This window comes from Hemitrygon akajei, chromosome 11, assembly GCF_048418815.1.
Source record: "Hemitrygon akajei chromosome 11, sHemAka1.3, whole genome shotgun sequence".
Classification (NCBI taxonomy): domain Eukaryota; kingdom Metazoa; phylum Chordata; class Chondrichthyes; order Myliobatiformes; family Dasyatidae; genus Hemitrygon; species Hemitrygon akajei.
In genome coordinates, this window is record NC_133134.1 from 23,487,787 (window position 1) to 23,506,935 (window position 19,149).

The window sequence follows — 19,149 nt, forward strand, 5'->3', positions numbered from 1 at the left end:
ACAGCAATATCCACGTTGTAACACTGATTGTTTGATGACAATAGAAGAGATCAGTGCTGCATCTTACTTGGCAGATACATAAAGTCATGGTGCAATATAGGACACGGAAGTTCAACTGGAAATATCAAATGTATGGGAGCCTGTGCTGATCTAATGCAGAATGGATAGTCAATTGCAAATTTATAATAATGAATGAATGACTTAATGCAATTGTAACAGATGCATGCCCTGGTGTAAATCACATAATTGGTATTAAAGCTTAATATGACTTGGCATGAAGAATGATACAGGCTGCATGAACTAATATAGAGCAATTACACAGAATTTCCAATGTGAACTGGTATGGGAATGCAATGATTTAAATAATGCACCTCGAGTGATCTGGTTGGAATAGATCCATGCAGCAGCATCATCCATGACATTCATAATATTTTACAAATTATTGTTCACTTTACTTTTTTTTTTAAACCTTCATCAGTAAACACTGAATAGTCTCCGGCATTTCTACAAAGTTACATTTAGATGATCGCGCTCTGTTAAATTATTATTAATACATACATGACGACTCATCAGCATCCCAAAGGATCCAAACTGGGGATGCATAATTAAACTTTGGCAGTGGTCACGAGACAAAATTAGTGAAAAACTATTCAAGGTCTGGGCAGAATTGCTCACGACAATAATCTAATGCCATGCTAGGGCAAATATATTATTTTTGGAATAATCTATTAATTGTACTTTAGTGTAGGTTTTAAATCTTAGAATTTCTTGGAATCATCAAGTCGAAAGACATCAATGCAAAGGAACAAGGTGTTTTCAAATCCAAAGTAAACATTTGCCAGAAAAGCAATGGCATCAAGCAGCATTACAGAACATATATTATTCATTTTATACATTCTAAACCCTTTATTCTTAGGTTTAAATGATTACACATTATAAACACCCACAGACTCAAAAATCTCTGCCAGCAGGCCAGTCATTAAAATGAGAATGCAAAGCTAAAGATTTTATTTCTGCCCTAGATTCACAGTTGGCCAGCAAGGCTCTCTCGGCTTTATGAAACCTGGCAGCTGAAGGGAAGCAAAAATCATTGAATGGAACAAATAAACTAAGAAAAGCAAGTCGGCTTCCAATCTGTCCACCAAGCTTATTATTTCCCTACAATTAGAAGCTGCTTACCAAGATGGTTTCCATTCTTCTTAAGAATCTTTACTCCAGCCTTTTTAAAAATATATCCAAATGTCTTCTAATGGACATTCCAAGTTGCAGTACCTTCCCACGTGTAAGCCAAGATGGTAACAAGTTACGTAGCTGCCACGCTCAGTGATATGATTCTTGTGAATTGATTGTGGGTTCAAGTTCTATGATAGTGTTTTTAAACACAAAATATGATCATGTATAGCAGAACTAAGAGTATCAAATGGCAGCATATCAGCCACTATACCGAGACATGAAACCATGGTTTCACTCGCCTCTCAGGAGCAGCTCCAGTCAGATCAAAAACTCAATAGCATTACTGCATTTCAAAGTAGACCCCCCGTATCAATAAATTTAACCTCACAATCTCAAAAGAGGTTGTATGGGCACGATCCTATTGCTGCTCGTGCAACCATGCTGGATGAAAAGTGGCATAAACATGGTTTCCTACTTCACAAAAATAACTTGGATTTCTTTATTCAGATGTTTGGAACATCCCAAAGTGATGAAAGCTGCTAAATAAATCCAAATATGTTTCTTTCCACTATGACAGCATCTAGCAGAGATTGATACTCATTGCCCCGCTATCAGCAGAGGGCACTGGAGAGTGAATAGTGATAGAAATGGACCAATAGTAGCCAAGGAATAGTCCAGGATAAGAATAAGAAATATTGCCTCAAGATCAGTTAACTTGGTACAGGTTACTACTCATGCCAAGGGCCTTCCTGATTGCAAGACTCCGTGCCATTTAAAACATCTATTGGAAAGCCCAACATCTGTATGTTTTCAGATGTTTTCTTTCCTAATGTTCCAGAAATCAATCTCATCTCCTTCCACAAGTGATGCACATGAGCTCTATTTCAATGCTTAAGCAAAGTTTGGATAGGTACGTGGCTGGTAGGGGTATGGAGGGCTATGGTGCTGGTGTAGGTCGATGGTAGTAGGCAGTTTAAATGGTTTTGGCATGTACTAAATTGGCCAAAGGGCCTGTTTCTGAACTGTACTGCTATGACACAATGGAATCCAGAATCAGCTTCATCATATTCAATAAAAAAAGATCCTGGGCTGTTTCTATTTTGATGTTCTAAATGGCCAAAACACATTCATTATAGATTATTAGGGATTCCATATTATTGGCAACATGGCAGCCCGCATTCTTCAAAGTTGTTTTTTTTAATTAAATATGTTCAAGGTTCCTCACTTCTCCTCCGCTCTCCAACCACATCCTTCAACAATCACGTCTATTTTTATGGAAGGCTTGCGCTTCTACCAGAGTGAATCAACTCAATATGGATCCCTTGGTGAAGGCCCACGTTGGAAAGGTTTAGATTACCATCATGGCTCCCTGTGTGTTTTCCATCTTAGCCGAACCCACCCTCCATTCTCAAATGCCACATCAACCACCAACGATCAGATGCTAAAATCAAAGCCAAAAGCTGTTTTTAAAAAACTGTCTGAATTATTCTTACTGCCCCGTGTTTTCAGCCTTCTGAAACTGCAAATTCAAATCACACAGGCTATGCGCTACCTATTACATTTAAAAACAAATGTAAACAGCTGCCTGAGCATGTAACGCATAAATCAGGATATGAAGATGCAAAGTCAATTTCAGAGATTATTTTACTAATATAATCTTACAGGAAAAAAGTCCCGAATTTGTAATCCATTCAAAACGGGGAATATTTATTCAGATGTGTCCAGAATGGTAGACGGGAGGTTTCATGATGGCATGTGCATAGGCAGATGATGAACCCAATCATTACGGAACACATCTCTACATAATGACAGTAACGCAATCCAACCAAACAACCCCGTTACCGATAACAATCAGACAGCAAAACGCTTCTGCACACAATTCAGAGACGCCGCAGAAAGAAATCCGCTCCGCCAGCATGCAAACGATAGTGGGCGGAAAACAATATGTTAATTACGTAACTATTTAGTTTAAATGTAAACTATTATGTCGGTAGGCTGCCGTCCAGGAAAATTAAATTACCACACAGAGATTGAGATGATAGATAGTGAGGGGAGGGAGGGGTACATCTAATAAATTGATAGGGAAGAGGGACTCACCTCCTCTGCCTGTTTCCTGAGTGATTTCTCTCTTTCGTACTGGGTAAGGAGCTGTTCGTTGTCTTCCCGAAGCAGCTCCAACTCCACTTCGTGCTCCTGGTTTTCAGAGAAGACCGAGTCGAGGTTCTCCAGAACGTTGACCACCAGCGGCATAAGCTCCTTCACCACCTCTTCGTCGTATTTGTGGATGAGGCGCTCGAACTCGCGGTAGATGCTGTTGGCCAGGCCCGAGACCCGCTCGGACATGACCGACACAGAGCAGTCATCCTGGTAAACCACCCCATCATCTAGCTCCATCATCTTTGTGAGTGATAGTGGGAGAATACAACCGGGGGAGGAATAAATACACGCCCCGGGTGGGGGGGGGGGGGGGGGGGGAGAGAGAGAGAGAGAAAATAAGCAGTCAGATGTACACCAACGCAGTCTCAGTGCATCTTAATGCAACGCCCCGTCCCCATCTCAGCCGCCCCCTCCAGCCCTCTCCCTCTCCCTCTCCCTCTGCAAGATGTCTAAGCGCGCAAGGCAAGAACAATGCTGGCCGGGTGGCTGTCTGGAAACAAAAGCCCTTCTCTCTACATCCCCAGCCCCACGGTCTCAGGCTGCTGTCATCTGTGCCGATCTGACGTCAGGACACGGGATGTCTGCATTGTGGGAAATGGGATCGCAACCTCCCTCCCTCCGCTGCAGCAAACTCCGGGCTCCTCCGCGCCGGCTCGTTATTATTTCAGATGACAGCAGCCATGCCCCTCCCTGTCGGGACAAAAAAAAAGGCACCGGGGAAGGTGCATTAGATGATTGACAAGTATCGTTCGAGAAACCGAGTTTCCACCCATCAATAAGACCAAGGAGGCTTTTTGTTTCTGGAAAGCTCAGGAATAATTTTTTTTAAATCTGAGTGTATTTGATATAAATGACATATCTACACTATCGGGAGAGATAAAATGAGGAGCTTAGCTACAAAGTAATCATTAATATTTCCATTTGGAAATTGGGAGGTTGTTTGGCTCACTTACCGAGTGTGTAGTTGCTAGCAAGGTTGCCATTTATCTTAAATTAGCCACCTCGAACTACTGCAGTCCATGTGATGAAGGCACTCTCATTCAATTCCCTGGATTAAGTTGCGGGATTTTGAGCAAACAGCAATAACCAGTGACGTTGCTGCGTCGGGATTGTTTATGACTTGCGAGGGGAACCTAGACATACTTCTGCTCCTATGTTAGTGACAGAAGTTCGCTGTCGAGGTAATCTTCTAAGTTTCTGCAGTCCATCTAATTAAAGAGATGGGCTGCTGCCAGAGAGCACTGCTGAGTGATGGGGTGCCAATCCAGCAAAGTTTTCCTTGAAGATGCTGTTCAGAGCTCCAGACGTTGTGTGGAGTTGCGTGCATGGAGGCAAACGTAGACCATCACAATCCTCCAACGATTTCAAGATGGTTGGAAGGCTATGTGGACCTGGTCACACCTTTGATCTGGCTCTTCCCATCATATGAGGCTGGTCCAGTTTAATTTCTGGTTAATGGTAACTTGAATAGCAAGGACTTGGTATGTATAGGCACCAATGATATAGGTAGGAAAGACAAGGAGGTCCTGAAGAGGGATTTTAGGGAGCTAGGTAGAAAGCTTAAGAAGAGGACTGCCAGGAAACCGATCTCTGGATTGCTGTCTGTGCCACGTGCCAGCGAGGGTAAGAATAAGAGAATTTGGCAGATAAATATGTGGTTGAGGAACTGGTGTGGGGGCAGGGGTTCAGATTTCTGTCTCATTGGGATCTCTTCTGGATAAGGTACGACCTCCACAAAAGGGACAGGTTACACGTGAACCCGAGGAGGATCAGTATCCTGGCTGGCAGGTCAGCTAGAGCAGTTTGGGACTAATCTGGCAGGGGGATGGGGTGGAATGATAAGGCTTAGGTTTGGGCAGTTGGTTTGCCAGTAAATGCAGTGTGTAGTGAGACTGCTAGCGAGGATAAGCTGATGATAGGATAAATTTGTAGTCAACAGGATGAGATGCAATGTAAAAGGGGGACAAAATCAAAAAGGGTGATGAATAGTGGACTGAAGGTGTTATACTTGAATGCTCACAGTATACAGAAAAAGGTAGACGAACTTGTTGCACAGTTAGAGAACGGCAGGGATAACATTGTGGCCATCACTGAGTTGTGCCTAATAAAAAAAAATTATAGCTGGGAGCTTAACATCCAAGGATACCCACTGTATCAGAAGAACAGGCAGGTAGGCAGAGGGGGGTAGTGGGGTTCTGTTGGTAAAAAATGAAATCAAATCCTTAGAAAGAGGTTACACAGGATCAGAAGGTGTAGAATCCTTGTGGGCAGAGCTAAGGAACTGCAAAGGTAAGAAGCCTCTGAAAGTAGGAAAGATGTGAGCCATAAAGCAAAAGAAGAGATAGAAAAGGCATGTCAAAAGGCCACTGTTATGATAGCCAGAAGGGATTTCAATATGCAAATTGTCATCGTCGTAATGTCCCATGCCATATTCGCATGAGCAATCATGGTCTTATCGATGACCATGATTGTTCTTGACAAGTTTTTCTACAGAAGTGCTTTGACATTGCCATCTTCTGGGCAGTGTCTTTACAATACAAGTGACCTCAGCCATTCTCTTCAGGGATTCTCTGCCTTGTGTCAGAGGTCACATAACCAAGACTTATGATATGTATCAGTTGCTCATATAAACTATGAATATCTGCTTCATATGACCCTGATTGGTGGGGGGGGGGGGGCTAAGCAGGTGTTACACCTTTCCCAAGGGTGACCTGCAGGCTAGTGGAAGGAAGGAGTGCTTTGGTAGAGACTTATCTCCACCCTGCCACCCATGAAATATGCAGGTAGTTTAGGAAAATCACAAGAATGAGAATTTGCAGATTTCCAACAAGATGGCTTTTTAGTGCAGTTAGTGGTTGAGCCCACTAGGGAATCTGCTGTTCTGGATTGGTTGTTGTGCGATGAACCAGAATTGATTAGAGAGCTTGAGGTAAAGGAACCCTTGTGGGTCAGAGATCATAATCTGATATAATTCACCCTGGAGTTTGAGAGAGAGAAGATAAAGTCAGATATATCAGTATTCTGGTTATCCATCCTATAGGATGATGATGGTTCCTATCAGTCAGTTAGTGGGGTTTGATATGTGTGTCCTGGAGTGGCTGTACAGGCCGATCCTTCACAGGCACTGCTTGCCACATACTTGGCAGGTGAGGCCTGGAGGGGCAGCAGGGGCAGAAGCTCTGTTGTGGCGTTTCCTGTGCCTTTACTCTGTTGCCTCTATGAACTTGATCTCAGCAGTGTCCACACCTTTTCTGATGGTGTCCCTCCACTGTGAGCGATCTTGAGCCGATCCTCCCATGTTGATGGGGCAATGTCAGCTTTCTTGAGGCTCCTGTGCAGAACATCCTTGTACCGTAGTCACTGGCCTCCTCATTTTCAGGTACCACTGGACAGTTGGCCGTACAAGATGTCCTTGGGCAGTCTTCCATCAGGCATTATGACAACATGGCCTGCCCAGCGCAGTTGGGCTGACATCACCAGGGTTGAAACTGCTGGCACTCCGGCTCAAGAGAGGACCTCGGTTTTACAGTGGAGTAAAGAGAATTACAGATGCTTGAGAGAGGAGCTGACCAATGTTGATTGGAAGAGGACACTAGCAGGGAAAACATCAAAGAAGCAATGGCAGGGAATGCTGGGAGCAATTTGGAAGGCACAGAATAGATAGATCCAAAAGAAGAAGTATTTTAGAGGCAGAATGATACAACCGTGACTGACAAGAGAAGTTAAAGCCAACATAAAGGCCAGAGAGAGCATACAATGGAGCAAAAATTAGTGGGATGTTAGAGGATTGGGAAACTTTCAAAAACCAACAGAAGACAACTAAAAAAAGTCATGAAGATGGAAAGGATGGAATATGAAGGTAAGGTAGCCAAAATTATCAAAGAGGATGTTAAAAGTTTCTTCAGATATATAAAAAGTAAAAGAAAGATCCGAAAGGTTAATTTGCAGGTTGAATCAGTGGCGAGGAAGGCAAATGCAATGTTAGTATTCAGTTCAAGAGGACTAGAATATAAGAGGATGTACAGTACTCACTTGGAGTACTGTAAGCAGATTTGGGCCCTTTATCTAAGAAAGGATATGCTGACATCAGAGAGGGTTCAGAGGAGCTTCACAAGAATGATTCCAGGAATAAAAAGTTTGCCATATGAGGACAGATTGATGGCCCTGGGGACTGTACTCACTGGAATTCAGAAGAATGAGGAGAGATCTCATTGGAAACTATCAGATGTTGAAAGGCCTCAGTAGAATGGATGTGGAGAGGATGTTTCCTATGGTAAAGGATTCTAGGACCAGAGGGCACAGCCTCAGAATAGGGAGCCATCCATTTAGAATGGATACAAGGTGGAATTTCTTTATCCAAAGAGTGGAGAATCTGTTGAATTTGTTGCCACAGGCGGCTGTGAAGGCCAATTCACTGGATATATTTAAGGCAGAGATTGATAGATTCTTGATTAGTCACAGCATGAAGGGTTATGGGGAGAAGGTAGGAGATTGGGGCTGAGAGGATTAGTCATAATGAAATGGCAGAACAGACTCAATGAGCCAAATGGTCAAATTCTGCTCCTACATCTTATGGCTTATGGAGCATCACCCACTGCACCTCTAAAATTCTGCATTTGAACCAAAGTCTTGATGAGGTCTAGAGCCAGATAATCCTGCTGAAATCCAAAAAGTGCACTGGGGAACAATTTCTGATAGCATTGTCCACAACTGCTGTTAGTTGAATATGATCTGCCATGGTAATTATATGGCTAGACATAGCAGAGGAGTTTTTTCTCGACAATTTTCCACTTTGTTCAGATGAGTGCATGTCTTGCAGCTGCATTAAAATGGCCCGGTCAAAAACATAACTAATTCAGGAACACAAAGTCTTCATCTGTACACTCAGAATTTGTCAATACCCAAAGCCTTTAGTGTAATCAATTCTTTATTTTTCTTGATATTACATGAACCAATTTGGCTATAGATTAGCTTTCTGCTATACTGGGTTCCCAATAGGCGACTGAGATGGATCATTTATGAGGTAATTCTGGCCAAAGGTAGTTGGAAATGCACCAGTCCTGTCTGTTGTGCTGGGGTCCATTCATCAATGAGAAAGGATACTCTGGAAAAGTTTCCCCACATAACAATCGTTTAATTGTCAATTACAATCCATGACTGCTCATTAATGTTATAGAAAATGTAAAAGATGTTGCTACATGGAGTAGCTGAAATGAATATAGTAAACACATTTCCAGGGAAACGATCAGTGGTTTCTCTGAAGTGGCTTAATGTCTCATTCTAAAAATTTGACATGAGGGCATTCAGCCAGCGTTTTGTGCTCAGATATCAGGAATGGGTCCAGGACCCATTGCTTCGACAAGGGACTGACCACAGGTTACTTTAGCCTTCTTCTACGTTGGAAATTCCATGCAAGGTGCACACAGAATCACTGTTATTGCATCAGTAGAATGCAATGTCTAGGGTTAAACCACTAAGCGAAAAAGAAGTCTAAAATCTTCGCCAAAAAGAAAATCAATGACAAGATTTGAAAATTGATTCACATTAGCCAAAGGCCAGGCTCCACTCAGAGGTAATTTTAAAGGGCCTATCAATATATAAATATACTCTGTGTATTACATAAAGTAATTAAACTAAGTCCATTGTTGGCAGAAATTTCAAACTCCATCATGATTACCAAACCACTGCAGCTGTTCAGCCCATCAAATTATCTGTCACTGTGTTAACCTTGAGTGTTTCTTTCAGTAATGTCAATTTTCTACCTTTTCTGCATATTCTCCACAGAAGCTTCCTGACCTGCTGAATATTTATAGCATTCTCAGTTTTAGATCAGATTCCTAGTATCTAAAGTTCTTCTTCTCATTTTGGTTTGTCAATCCCTTTGTCTAGGTCTTTAGTCTAGACTTAAATAATGAACACCAATTGTAAGCCCTTGCTACATTCAACCTTTTCCCTGTCATACTAAAATGATGTATTTTTGCTAACTCTGTGCCCAATTCAAGAGACCTAATGCCTACTATTTGATCTTATCACAGCTTGTGAAAAGTCAAATTGAGCTACGTGTACTAGTTGCCCCTGTTCTATCCTGATAATTATGATCCAAAAGAAATTATAACCAATTTATGGAAGTTTCATTTTAATAAAACTATGTTATCTGTGCATTTTCACAGCACGCATTTCCTGTGCCCTATGGCCACAGTCATAATAGTAGATGAAGAATTCTTTATTATGCTAACTCTGCATTTTTCCTTCCTGGTTTAATTGTTTCTATTTACTGCTTTACATTTGACAATGAGCCTTTGGACAATTCAATCTAGGGAAACTTGTACCTTTGTAGTCATATATTTTTAAATCCTGGACATTTACATCCAGGGATTTTCTGACTTTGTAGTCTTAATAATTTCTCAGATGTGTTTTCAGTCAGCCAGGCTGTACCAGTTTTCTGGGGAGGAATTTATTCATTCAGGAACTGTATATTCATTAAAAATAACAAATTATATCTTTACATACTGCTCATTGTTTAACTATTTTCATATCTTTTAATGTAACTTTATAACCCATTTTATTATTTTTTTCTTCTGAAACTGAATATTCTACTTTTAGTCTAAAGCATGTCACTATTGACCATAATATGAAATTTCATATTTTAATACCTACATTTACCAAGTTATTGCCAATATCACTTTTAAACATCTTAATTGATTCTATATATTTACCTTCCAGGGCAGTATGATCTATAATTTCACAACTTTTTTTTTGAAGAATGTATTTCTTGATTTGTTCCAATTCAAAGTTCAATGAATTTTCCTTTCTTTTCATTTCATCTTTTTGTATATCCTATTCAAATTATGCCTTAACTTGCTGTTCCCCAAGCCTACTAACTTTTACATCATGGCTGAGTACTATCTCTGTTGAGTTTGTGGTGGATTCCCTCCACCAGAAGTGAAGCAGCAAAATTGTAGTTGAGGTAGTGCACAAATGTTGTAGCTTGACTCTGCTATTACATTCCTTATCCTTGCAATGAAGCTCGGTATCATATGCTTCTTTAATTGATTTCTTTCCCTGCTTGTAAGATTTGTGTTACTCCAGAATCCTTCTAATTGATGTAAAAGTTTTACCAACTGATTCTTTTATATTTCAGGTGTATTTAATAATTGATATACCATATACAGTTGAAGTCAGAAGTTTACATATACGGTACCTTAGCCAAATACATTTAAACTCAGTTTTTCATAATTCCTGACATTTAATCCTAGAAAACATTCCCTGTCTTAGGTCAGTTAGGATCACTACTTTATTTTAAGAATGTGAAATATCAGAATAATAGTAGAGAGAATATTTATTTCAGCTTTTATTTCTTTCATCACATTCCCAGTGGGTTAGAAGTTTACATACACTTTGTTAGTATTTGGTAGCATTGCCTTTAAATTGTTTAACTTGGGTCAAACGTTTTGGGTAGCCTTCCACAAGCTTCTCACAATAAGTTGCTGGAATTTTGTTCTATTTCTCCAGACAGAACTGGTATAACTGAGTCAGGTTTGTAGGCCTCCTTGCTTGCACACGCTTTTTCAGGTCTGCCCACAAATTTTCCATCGGATTGAGGTCAGGGCTTTGTGATGGTGACTCCAATACCTTGACTTTGTTGTCCTTAAGCAAATTTGCCACAACTTTGGAGGTATGCTTGGGGTCATTGTCCATTTGGAAGACCCATTTGCGACCGAGCTTTAACTTCCTAGCTGATGTCTTGAGATGTTGCTTCAATATATCCACGTAATTTTCCTTCCTCATGATGCCATCTATTTTGTGAAGGGCACCAGTCCCTCCTGCAGCAAAGCAGCCCCACAACATGATGCTGCCTCACGGTTGGGATGGTGTTCTTCAGCTTGCAAGCCTCATCCTTTTTCCTCCAAACATAACGATAGTCATTATGGCCAAACAGTTCAATTTTTGTTTCATCAGACCAGAGGATATTTCTCCAAAAAGTAAGATCTTTGTCCCCATGTACACTTGCAAACTGTAGTCTGGCTTTTTTATGGCTGTTTTGGAGCAGTGGCTTCTTCCTTGCTGAACAGCCTTTCAGATTATGTCAATATAGGACTTGTTTTACTGTGGATATAGATACTTGTCTACCTTCTGGGATTGATTTGACTTTTCGCGCCAAAGTACGTTCACCTCTAGGAGACAGAATGCGTCTCCTTCCTGAGCGGTATGATGACTGAGTGGTCCCACGGTGTTTATACTTGCGTACTATTGTTTGTGCAGATGAACGCGGTACCTTCTGGCGTTTGGAAATTGCTCCCGAGGATGAACCAGACTTGTGGAGGTCCACAATTTTTTTTCTGAGGTCTTGGCTGATTTCTTTCGATTTCATTTGTAAACTTCTGACCCACTGGAATTGTGATATAGTCAATTAAAAGTGAAATAATCTGTCTGTAAACAACGATTGGAAAAGTTACTCATGTCATGCACAAAGTAGATGTCCTCAACGACTTGCCAGAACTATAGTTTGCTAATATGAAATCAGTGGAGTGGTTAAACAATGAGTTTTAATGACTTCAACCTAAGTGTATGTAAACTTCTGACTTCAACTGTATGCTATGAAGTAACCCATTCATTCATAGATTATCTTTTGAAAAATTCTGTAAAACTCGTTTCAAAATATTTGCATTCTTAAATCCTTATAGTCTATACAAGCTTCCCATCATGTCAATTTCTGCCAATTCCAGAAACACAATAGATAGATAGATAGATAGATAGATACTTTATTCATCCCCATGGGGAAATTCAACTTTTTTCCAATGTCCCATACACTTGTTGTAGCAAAACTAATTACATACAATACTTAACTCAGTAAAAAATATGATATGCATCTAAATCACTATCTCAAAAAGCATTAATAATAGCTTTTAAAAAGTTCTTAAGTCCTGGCGGTTGAATTGTAAAGCCTAATGGCATTGGGGAGTAATTGACCTCTTCATCCTGTCTGAGGAGCATTGCATCGATAGTAACCTGTCGCTGAAACTGCTTCTCTGTCTCTGGATGGTGCTATGTAGAGGATGTTCAGAGTTTTCCATAATTGACCGTAGCCTACTCAGCGCCCTTCGCTCAGCTACCGATGTTAAACTCTCCAGTACTTTGCCCACGACAGAGCCCGCCTTCCTTACCAGCTTATTAAGATGTGAGGCGTCCCTCTTCTTAATGCTTCCTCCCCAACACGCCACCACAAAGAAGAGGGCGCTCTCTACAACTGACCTATAGAACATCTTCAGCATCTCACTACAGACATTGAATGACGCCAACCTTCTAAGGAAGTACAGTCGACTCTGTGCCTTCCTGCACAAGGCATCTGTGTTGGCAGTCCAGTCTAGCTTCTCGTCTAACTGTACTCCCAGATATGCATCCAACTTTCCTGAAGTTTCACCGATTTTCAACTCTCAGCTCATGAGCTGTCTTTATTTTAAAACTGTAATCCAGAAACAAAAGGACTGCACAGCAAAATAAATGAAATAACACCAGATAAATTGTTTCAATTTACAAGCCATCCCCAGGTTAAAAACTCCAAATCTATGGATAGCCCCTACATATCAATGAGCTCCCATAATACAATTTAATTCAAAAAGGACATTTGCTCCTATGAAAAGTAAAAATGGTTTCCTCTTTTCTCACTTCTAGTAACTGTTCTTTATCAGTGAGTGAGTGAGGGAGTGAGTCTGCTCCGCACTCTCAGGTTTTGATACCATTCATTACAATAATGTGGAGATGTTACCATTTGAGTGTTTTTTGTTAATTCCCTGAATTGTGGACTAATTGACTTATGAACGTTTGTAAAAACCAGAACCCATTTGTTACTCAAGGACAACCCATAGTGATATTTGTTCAAAGTGCAGGTCACGTCCAGGTTATAACAGGGTTCCATTCCCGAGAACTGTTTGTAATCGGAGCTATACCTAAATCAGAAATGAACAAAAGGATGTTGAAGAGAATCACAGAAACAGCTCTTGATGGGAGAGCAAACAGGCATGGGAAGAGTGACTTCCTCAATGAGTGAGGGAGGGAGTCTGTTCAGTGCTCACAGCTCGCCTCGCCTCAGCCAGTTTTTGGTTGTTATGACTCAGGTGGAGTAGGGACAATTGGGAGAGTTGGGTGGTGGAGGCGGAGAATAGGTGGAAATACCTTGTTTTGTTTGCACTTGGCAGATGCCTACAGCCTCTCAGAAGCTTGCAAATCCATCTCACTCTTCTCCCAAAAGCACATTTCACGTTCAAGTTTATTGTCATTCAATCACATACATGTATACCAGCAAATGAAGCAATGTTCCTCCAGACAAAGGAACACAACACAGTACATATTGCTCACACACACCACAAAAAGAAGCATTATGACAAATAAATTAACAAATAATAAAATATATTCCAGAAAGTTGACATTTGGGGTAAAGTGCATTCATGACACAAGTTAAAAAGTAAACAGTTTGATGCTACTGGCACTTCATAAGTGACCTGGGTGGTAGCAAGGAGTTCAGTAGTCCCCATCAGCCTGGGGGAAGAAAATGTCAATCATCCTAACAGTGTTTGTCCTAATTGTACGATACTCCTGCCTGATTGTAGGATGTCAAAGAGATTGTAGAATGGTTGGGAGGGATTGTTGACAATGCCAAGGGCCCTGTGTATGCGGTGCTCTTGAGAAATGTCTTGGATGAGTAGAAGAGAGACCCTGGTGATCCTCTCAGTAGTCCAGAATCAGAATCAGGTTTAATATCGCCGGATTATGTCATGAAATATGTTAACTTAGCAGCAATGCAACTCAGCTACAATGCAATATATGATAATATACCAAAAAATTAATGAATCAATTACAGTAAGTATATGTTAAATAAAAAATAGTGCAAAAGCAGAAATAATAAAAAGGTGAGGTAACGTTTATGGATTCAATGTCCATTTAGGAATTGGATGGCCGAGGGGAAGAAGCTGTTCATCAATCGGTGAGTGTGTCTTCCTCCTTTCCGATAGTAACGAGAAGAGGGCATGCCCTGGGTGATAGGGGTCCCTAATAATGAACACCGCCTTTCTGAGGCACTGTTCCTTGTAGATGTCTTGGATACTATGGAGGCTAATGCCTATGATTGAGCTGACTAATTTTATAACTTTCTGTAGCTTCTTACAATCCTGTGCAGTAGCCCCACCTCCCCCATACCAGACAGTGATGCAGCCTATCAAAATGCTCTCCTCAGTGTATCTGTAGAAGTTTTCAAGTGTTATAGGTGACAAAACAAATGTCCTTAAGCTCATGAAATATAGCCACTGTCTTGCCTTCTTTATAGCTGCATCGATATGTTGGGACCAAGTTAAATCCTCAGAGATATTAACTCCCAGGAACTTGAAATTGATCACTCTGTCCACTTCTGATCCCTTTGAGGACTGGTTCGTGTTCCTTTAACTTCCACTTTCTGACATCCGCAATCAGCACTTTGGTCTTACTACATTGAGTGCAAGGTTGGTGCTGCGATACCACTCAACCAGCTGGTATATCTCGCTCCTGGACGCCCTCTCGTCTCCATCTGAGTTTCTGTCAACAATGGTTGTATCATCAGCAAATTTATAGATGGCATTGGAGCTATGCCTAGCAACACTGTCATGGGTGTAGAGAGAATAGAGCAGTGGGCTAAGCACACATGCCTGAGGTGCACCAGTGCTGATCATCAGCAAGGAGGTATTATTACCAATCTGCACAGATTATGGTCTTCTGGTTAGGAAGACGAGGAACCAATTGCAGAGGGAGAAACAGAGGCCCAGGTTCTGCAGCTTTTCAATCAGGGCTGATGGTGTTAAACACTGATCTGTAGTCAATGAACAGTATCCTGACATAGCTGTAACACTTAACCAACAGGCTGGTATATGTCTAGGGGAAAAGGAGATCCAGCCACACACCAACCCCACCTCCCGTACACGCAGGTGCTATGAAAATCAAGATTATGCCTCGCGCCCGCACACAGTATCAAATTCACACCAGATACCGTTATGAAATACACTTTAAAGAGTTTACTAAAACTAAAAGAGTACTAGGCAATACAATATATATGAAAGGAAAGAAAAAAAACAAAAGGCGCCAACTTATCAAAGTTCAGTCAGTTTAGTGCACATCATTGGAGCTCAACCATCAAACCATTCGACCCCTCGTCGCTTGCCTCCGACCTCCACGTCTTCACACCTGGGACCATCCCCGGTGGTCAACCAAGCAGTGCAGCGCACGTCCACCTTCCTCGGCATCTTCCTCTCGACTCTCCTCAAAAGACTGTGAAACCCCCCCCCCCCAAGTTCCCAGCCTCACAAGACAAAATAACATTCCCCATCGGTTAACAAATGAATACAATCCCCATATCAGCAAGTCTAAAGCTAAACAACTGCGAGAGAAACACTTATCAGACAAAGAAGCATTCCTACTCTTAACAAACCAAAGAAGCCATTTTGAGTAACATACACAGGACATTGTACATAGCCACAGAATCCCTTGTACAGTCTTGCAGCCAGATGCATTGCAGTTCCCATACCAGACAGTGATCCAGCTGGTCGGGACACTCACAATAATGTTTTGCGTCAGGCATTTGTAATCTTGGGAGAACCAAGACAGCTTCCCAATGCTTCTGAGTATATTTCCATCAAGGAGAATAGATGCTTTATCTAAAAAGTATCACCTCTGAGAGGTGTTTGGTACCACATTAAATTTTCCTGGATTATGTACTTAAATCTCAGGAGTACAATCAGAGTGTACAACCTTCTGACTCAGAGGTGAGGATGTTCTCACTGAGTCAAAACATTGTTTACTTATTTAAAGTTATTTCTTTATTCCTAAAATAGATTATATTAATTTCCCACTACTGTTCTTAAAGCCACTTTACTGTAATTAACTGAGTCACTGCTTTCTCACTTATTGACTTGCTATCTTCCAGCCCTCTATTAGTGTCCTCATATTCAGTAAACTTTTGCAGATTATAATTAATCTTTCACTGGTTTCCTTACTTACTTCTTTTAATATCCTCACATTGAAACTTTCTGAATACTTGCTATCAATCAAATAGTTTATTCATTGCAACTTTTCTAATTATACAAATCCCTCTGAGTTTCTCTCCCTTACTAATCTTTAGTCTTCTCTCAGCCATTTATGTCCTACTGTGAAGATGAAAGGAAAGTATTTACACAGCAGCTCTGACATACCGGTCTCCTCTACTATTATCATATCAAAATCAGTTTTTAAATAGATTAAACTTTTATGTTCTTTCCACAAGTACAGCTCACTCTGGAAAATATAATTTTGTGCAATATGATTACAATGTAATTCTCAAGATTCAATTTCAAAGCTTGTGAAATTGGCCCTTTGATGATACTCTACTGCATTTTCTTTGAGCACAACCTCAAAAATAATGGATTGCTACATTTTAGAGGTATTTTTGAAATAATATGAAGAGTGAATGATAGAGAAAAAATCATTTTGAATAAAGAATAGAATCTTTATTTTAATGGTATTTTTTCACAGCCACATGACAACTTAGAGAGCTTCACAGCCAAGAGCTACCTTTGAATGTTGGCCACTGTTTTAATATCAGAAATGCAGCTGCTGATAAGTACACAATACACTTATAAAACAATATGATAATGACCAGACAGTTGGTTTTAGCATTGTTGTCTGAGGATAAATTTTGCTCAGGTTAGCATAGAAACACAGTACAATGGAATCTTTAAAACATGGGAGCTAACAGGACCCTGATTTAAAGATGACATTCATAACAGTGCAAGAATTTCTTAATAGGGCACTTAACTGTGTTGAAGTCTCCAGAGTAAAAGGTTCTTCTGAAAACCCCTTCTGACTCAAAGGTGAGAAGATTACTGATTCTTAGCCGGGATTGTAAACTCTGCGTGCAGCAAGATATAATATACAAGTGCGACCTTCCACCAAGATTCTTTGCTTACCAGACACTGCAGGAAAACATCGTTTTAACCAGCAATCGAACCTGTGAGGGATGCCTTCAAAAACCTCCATGGAAAATAATCAAGATTAATGTTCAGGAAGCTGTCATGAAATGTCGCAGATCTCGCCTTGCTGATTTTGATTTTTCTCAGAGACAGCTTCTTCTGGGGAGCCAGCACTGTTTTTTAAAAAATTTATTTTGGCTGGGTGAATGAGATTTACCCATTCATTATTAGCCATGCTATCTGCTTTCTATCATGCATGCCCAGTTTTGCTATGTGTGCTCCCCCCATATGATGGTTCATGTCAAGCACTATAGAAGCCAATTTGAAGTGAGAGCCAATTTTCCCTTTGTGATCATCTCATGAAAGGAGCACAGGATACCTATGTAATTGAGAATATATTCCTTTTGCCATGCATATGTCTAGTGCTTAGTTGCAAACAAATCAAGCAAGCACCTTAACATGAAATACCCAAAGTAACGCTCTCCTTAATCACCAGGAAATGAAAATCTGTTGATTTACTTTAATCTCTCCAGTGAATGATACATACCAGGCTTTGAAAATGCCTTTGAAACAATGTCACATGAAAGGAAATCTAACGTTAAGCTGAATGAGGAACTGCAGACAAATGGTAATTATTTATAGTAACACACTCAAAACGCTGGAGGAGCTCAGCCAGTCAGGCAGCATCTATGAAAAAGAAAAAAATAGTTGTCGTTTCGGGTGAGACCCATCTTCAGTCCAGAGGGAGCGTCTCAGCCCAAAACATCGATTATCTATTCATTTCTATAGATGCTGCCTGACCTGCTGAGCTCCCCCAGCATTCTGTGTGTGTTGCTTTGGATTTCCAGAATCTGCAGACTTTCTCATTTTTATTATTTACAGCAGCAGTTTCTCTTCTAATAGAAGCAAAGCTAAAAGCCAATGCCACTATTCCTAATCAGGTAAAAAGTAATCAAAATGTTGGTCAAAACAATTAAATTAGTCTTGCTCAATGCACACACAATGCTGCAGTGCAGGAGCTCAGCAGGTCAGGAAATGAATAGATAGTCAATATTTCGGGCTGAGCCCCTTCTTCAGGAATTTATGTTGCTTTGGATTTCCAGCATCTGAAGAGCTTCTAGTATTTAAAATTAATCCTGATGGGGAGTTTCAACCCAAAATGTCAACACTTCTTTCCTCTCATTGATGCTGTTCCACACAAAGTTCCCACCTTCAGTGTCATGCCCACTCCTGACCAGGAGAGAAAAACAAAATTAAAAGCTCTGGCTTTTAATATTGAAAAGAAAAGTTACAATGTTGATATTTCAAAGATTGTAAATAAAAATTGAGAGGAAATAACCCAATATAATAAATGGAATTGATAAAATTAATCTGAGCAAACACACAAGATGCTGGAGGAACTGATGATCATGCGTATGGCTTGGCAGAGGGAGTAACCTACCAAAGTACTTACTCTAATTAATACCAAAGAATGGTCTCCGGCTGGAAGCTTTCAGACAGGCCTTTGCAGTAAATGGTAAGTTGTTCTTTGGCTTTAACCACCACATAAATGCAGGCTGACCAAGTTACAATTTACCATAATTGAGGGTTAATTTTATGGTCCAGGCACCTGCTCCAGAAATGACATGATTTCCTTTTCATTGAATGATCATAGTCACTTGACTCTCTCAGGTATGAACAGTAAGTTGAAAATTACTACCTGGATGACAAGTTACAAGGTATCAATTTGAACATCATTGTTATTCACTTGAAATAATTAGCATAAGGCATGAACAAGTGACCTTCCCAGCGTTGTTTTGATGTGACTCACCAAGTTTTAGAAAAAAATGTATTCCCTCTCAATGTTCTGTGA

The 19,149-nt window shown here is 40.5% G+C and overlaps 1 protein-coding gene across 19 annotated transcripts in view; it reads right to left on the reverse strand.

The window, feature by feature from the left end:
- The window catches only part of mapk8ip3 (mitogen-activated protein kinase 8 interacting protein 3), a 198,221-nt gene extending 194,288 nt beyond the window's left edge, over window positions 1–3,933 (reverse strand). For 10 of the 19 annotated variants that reach the window (XM_073060421.1, XM_073060420.1, XM_073060412.1 and 7 more), the window contains exon 1: window positions 3,271–3,932. In XM_073060421.1, the coding sequence (XP_072916522.1) occupies window positions 3,271–3,570 (300 nt within the window). In that variant the 5' untranslated portion in view covers window positions 3,571–3,932. Of the gene's footprint in view, window positions 1–3,270 lie in introns of all 19 variants that reach the window. The other 9 variants (XM_073060424.1, XM_073060425.1, XM_073060422.1 and 6 more) reach the window with 2 other exon arrangements.
- Window positions 3,934–19,149: the final 15,216 nt, after the last annotated feature.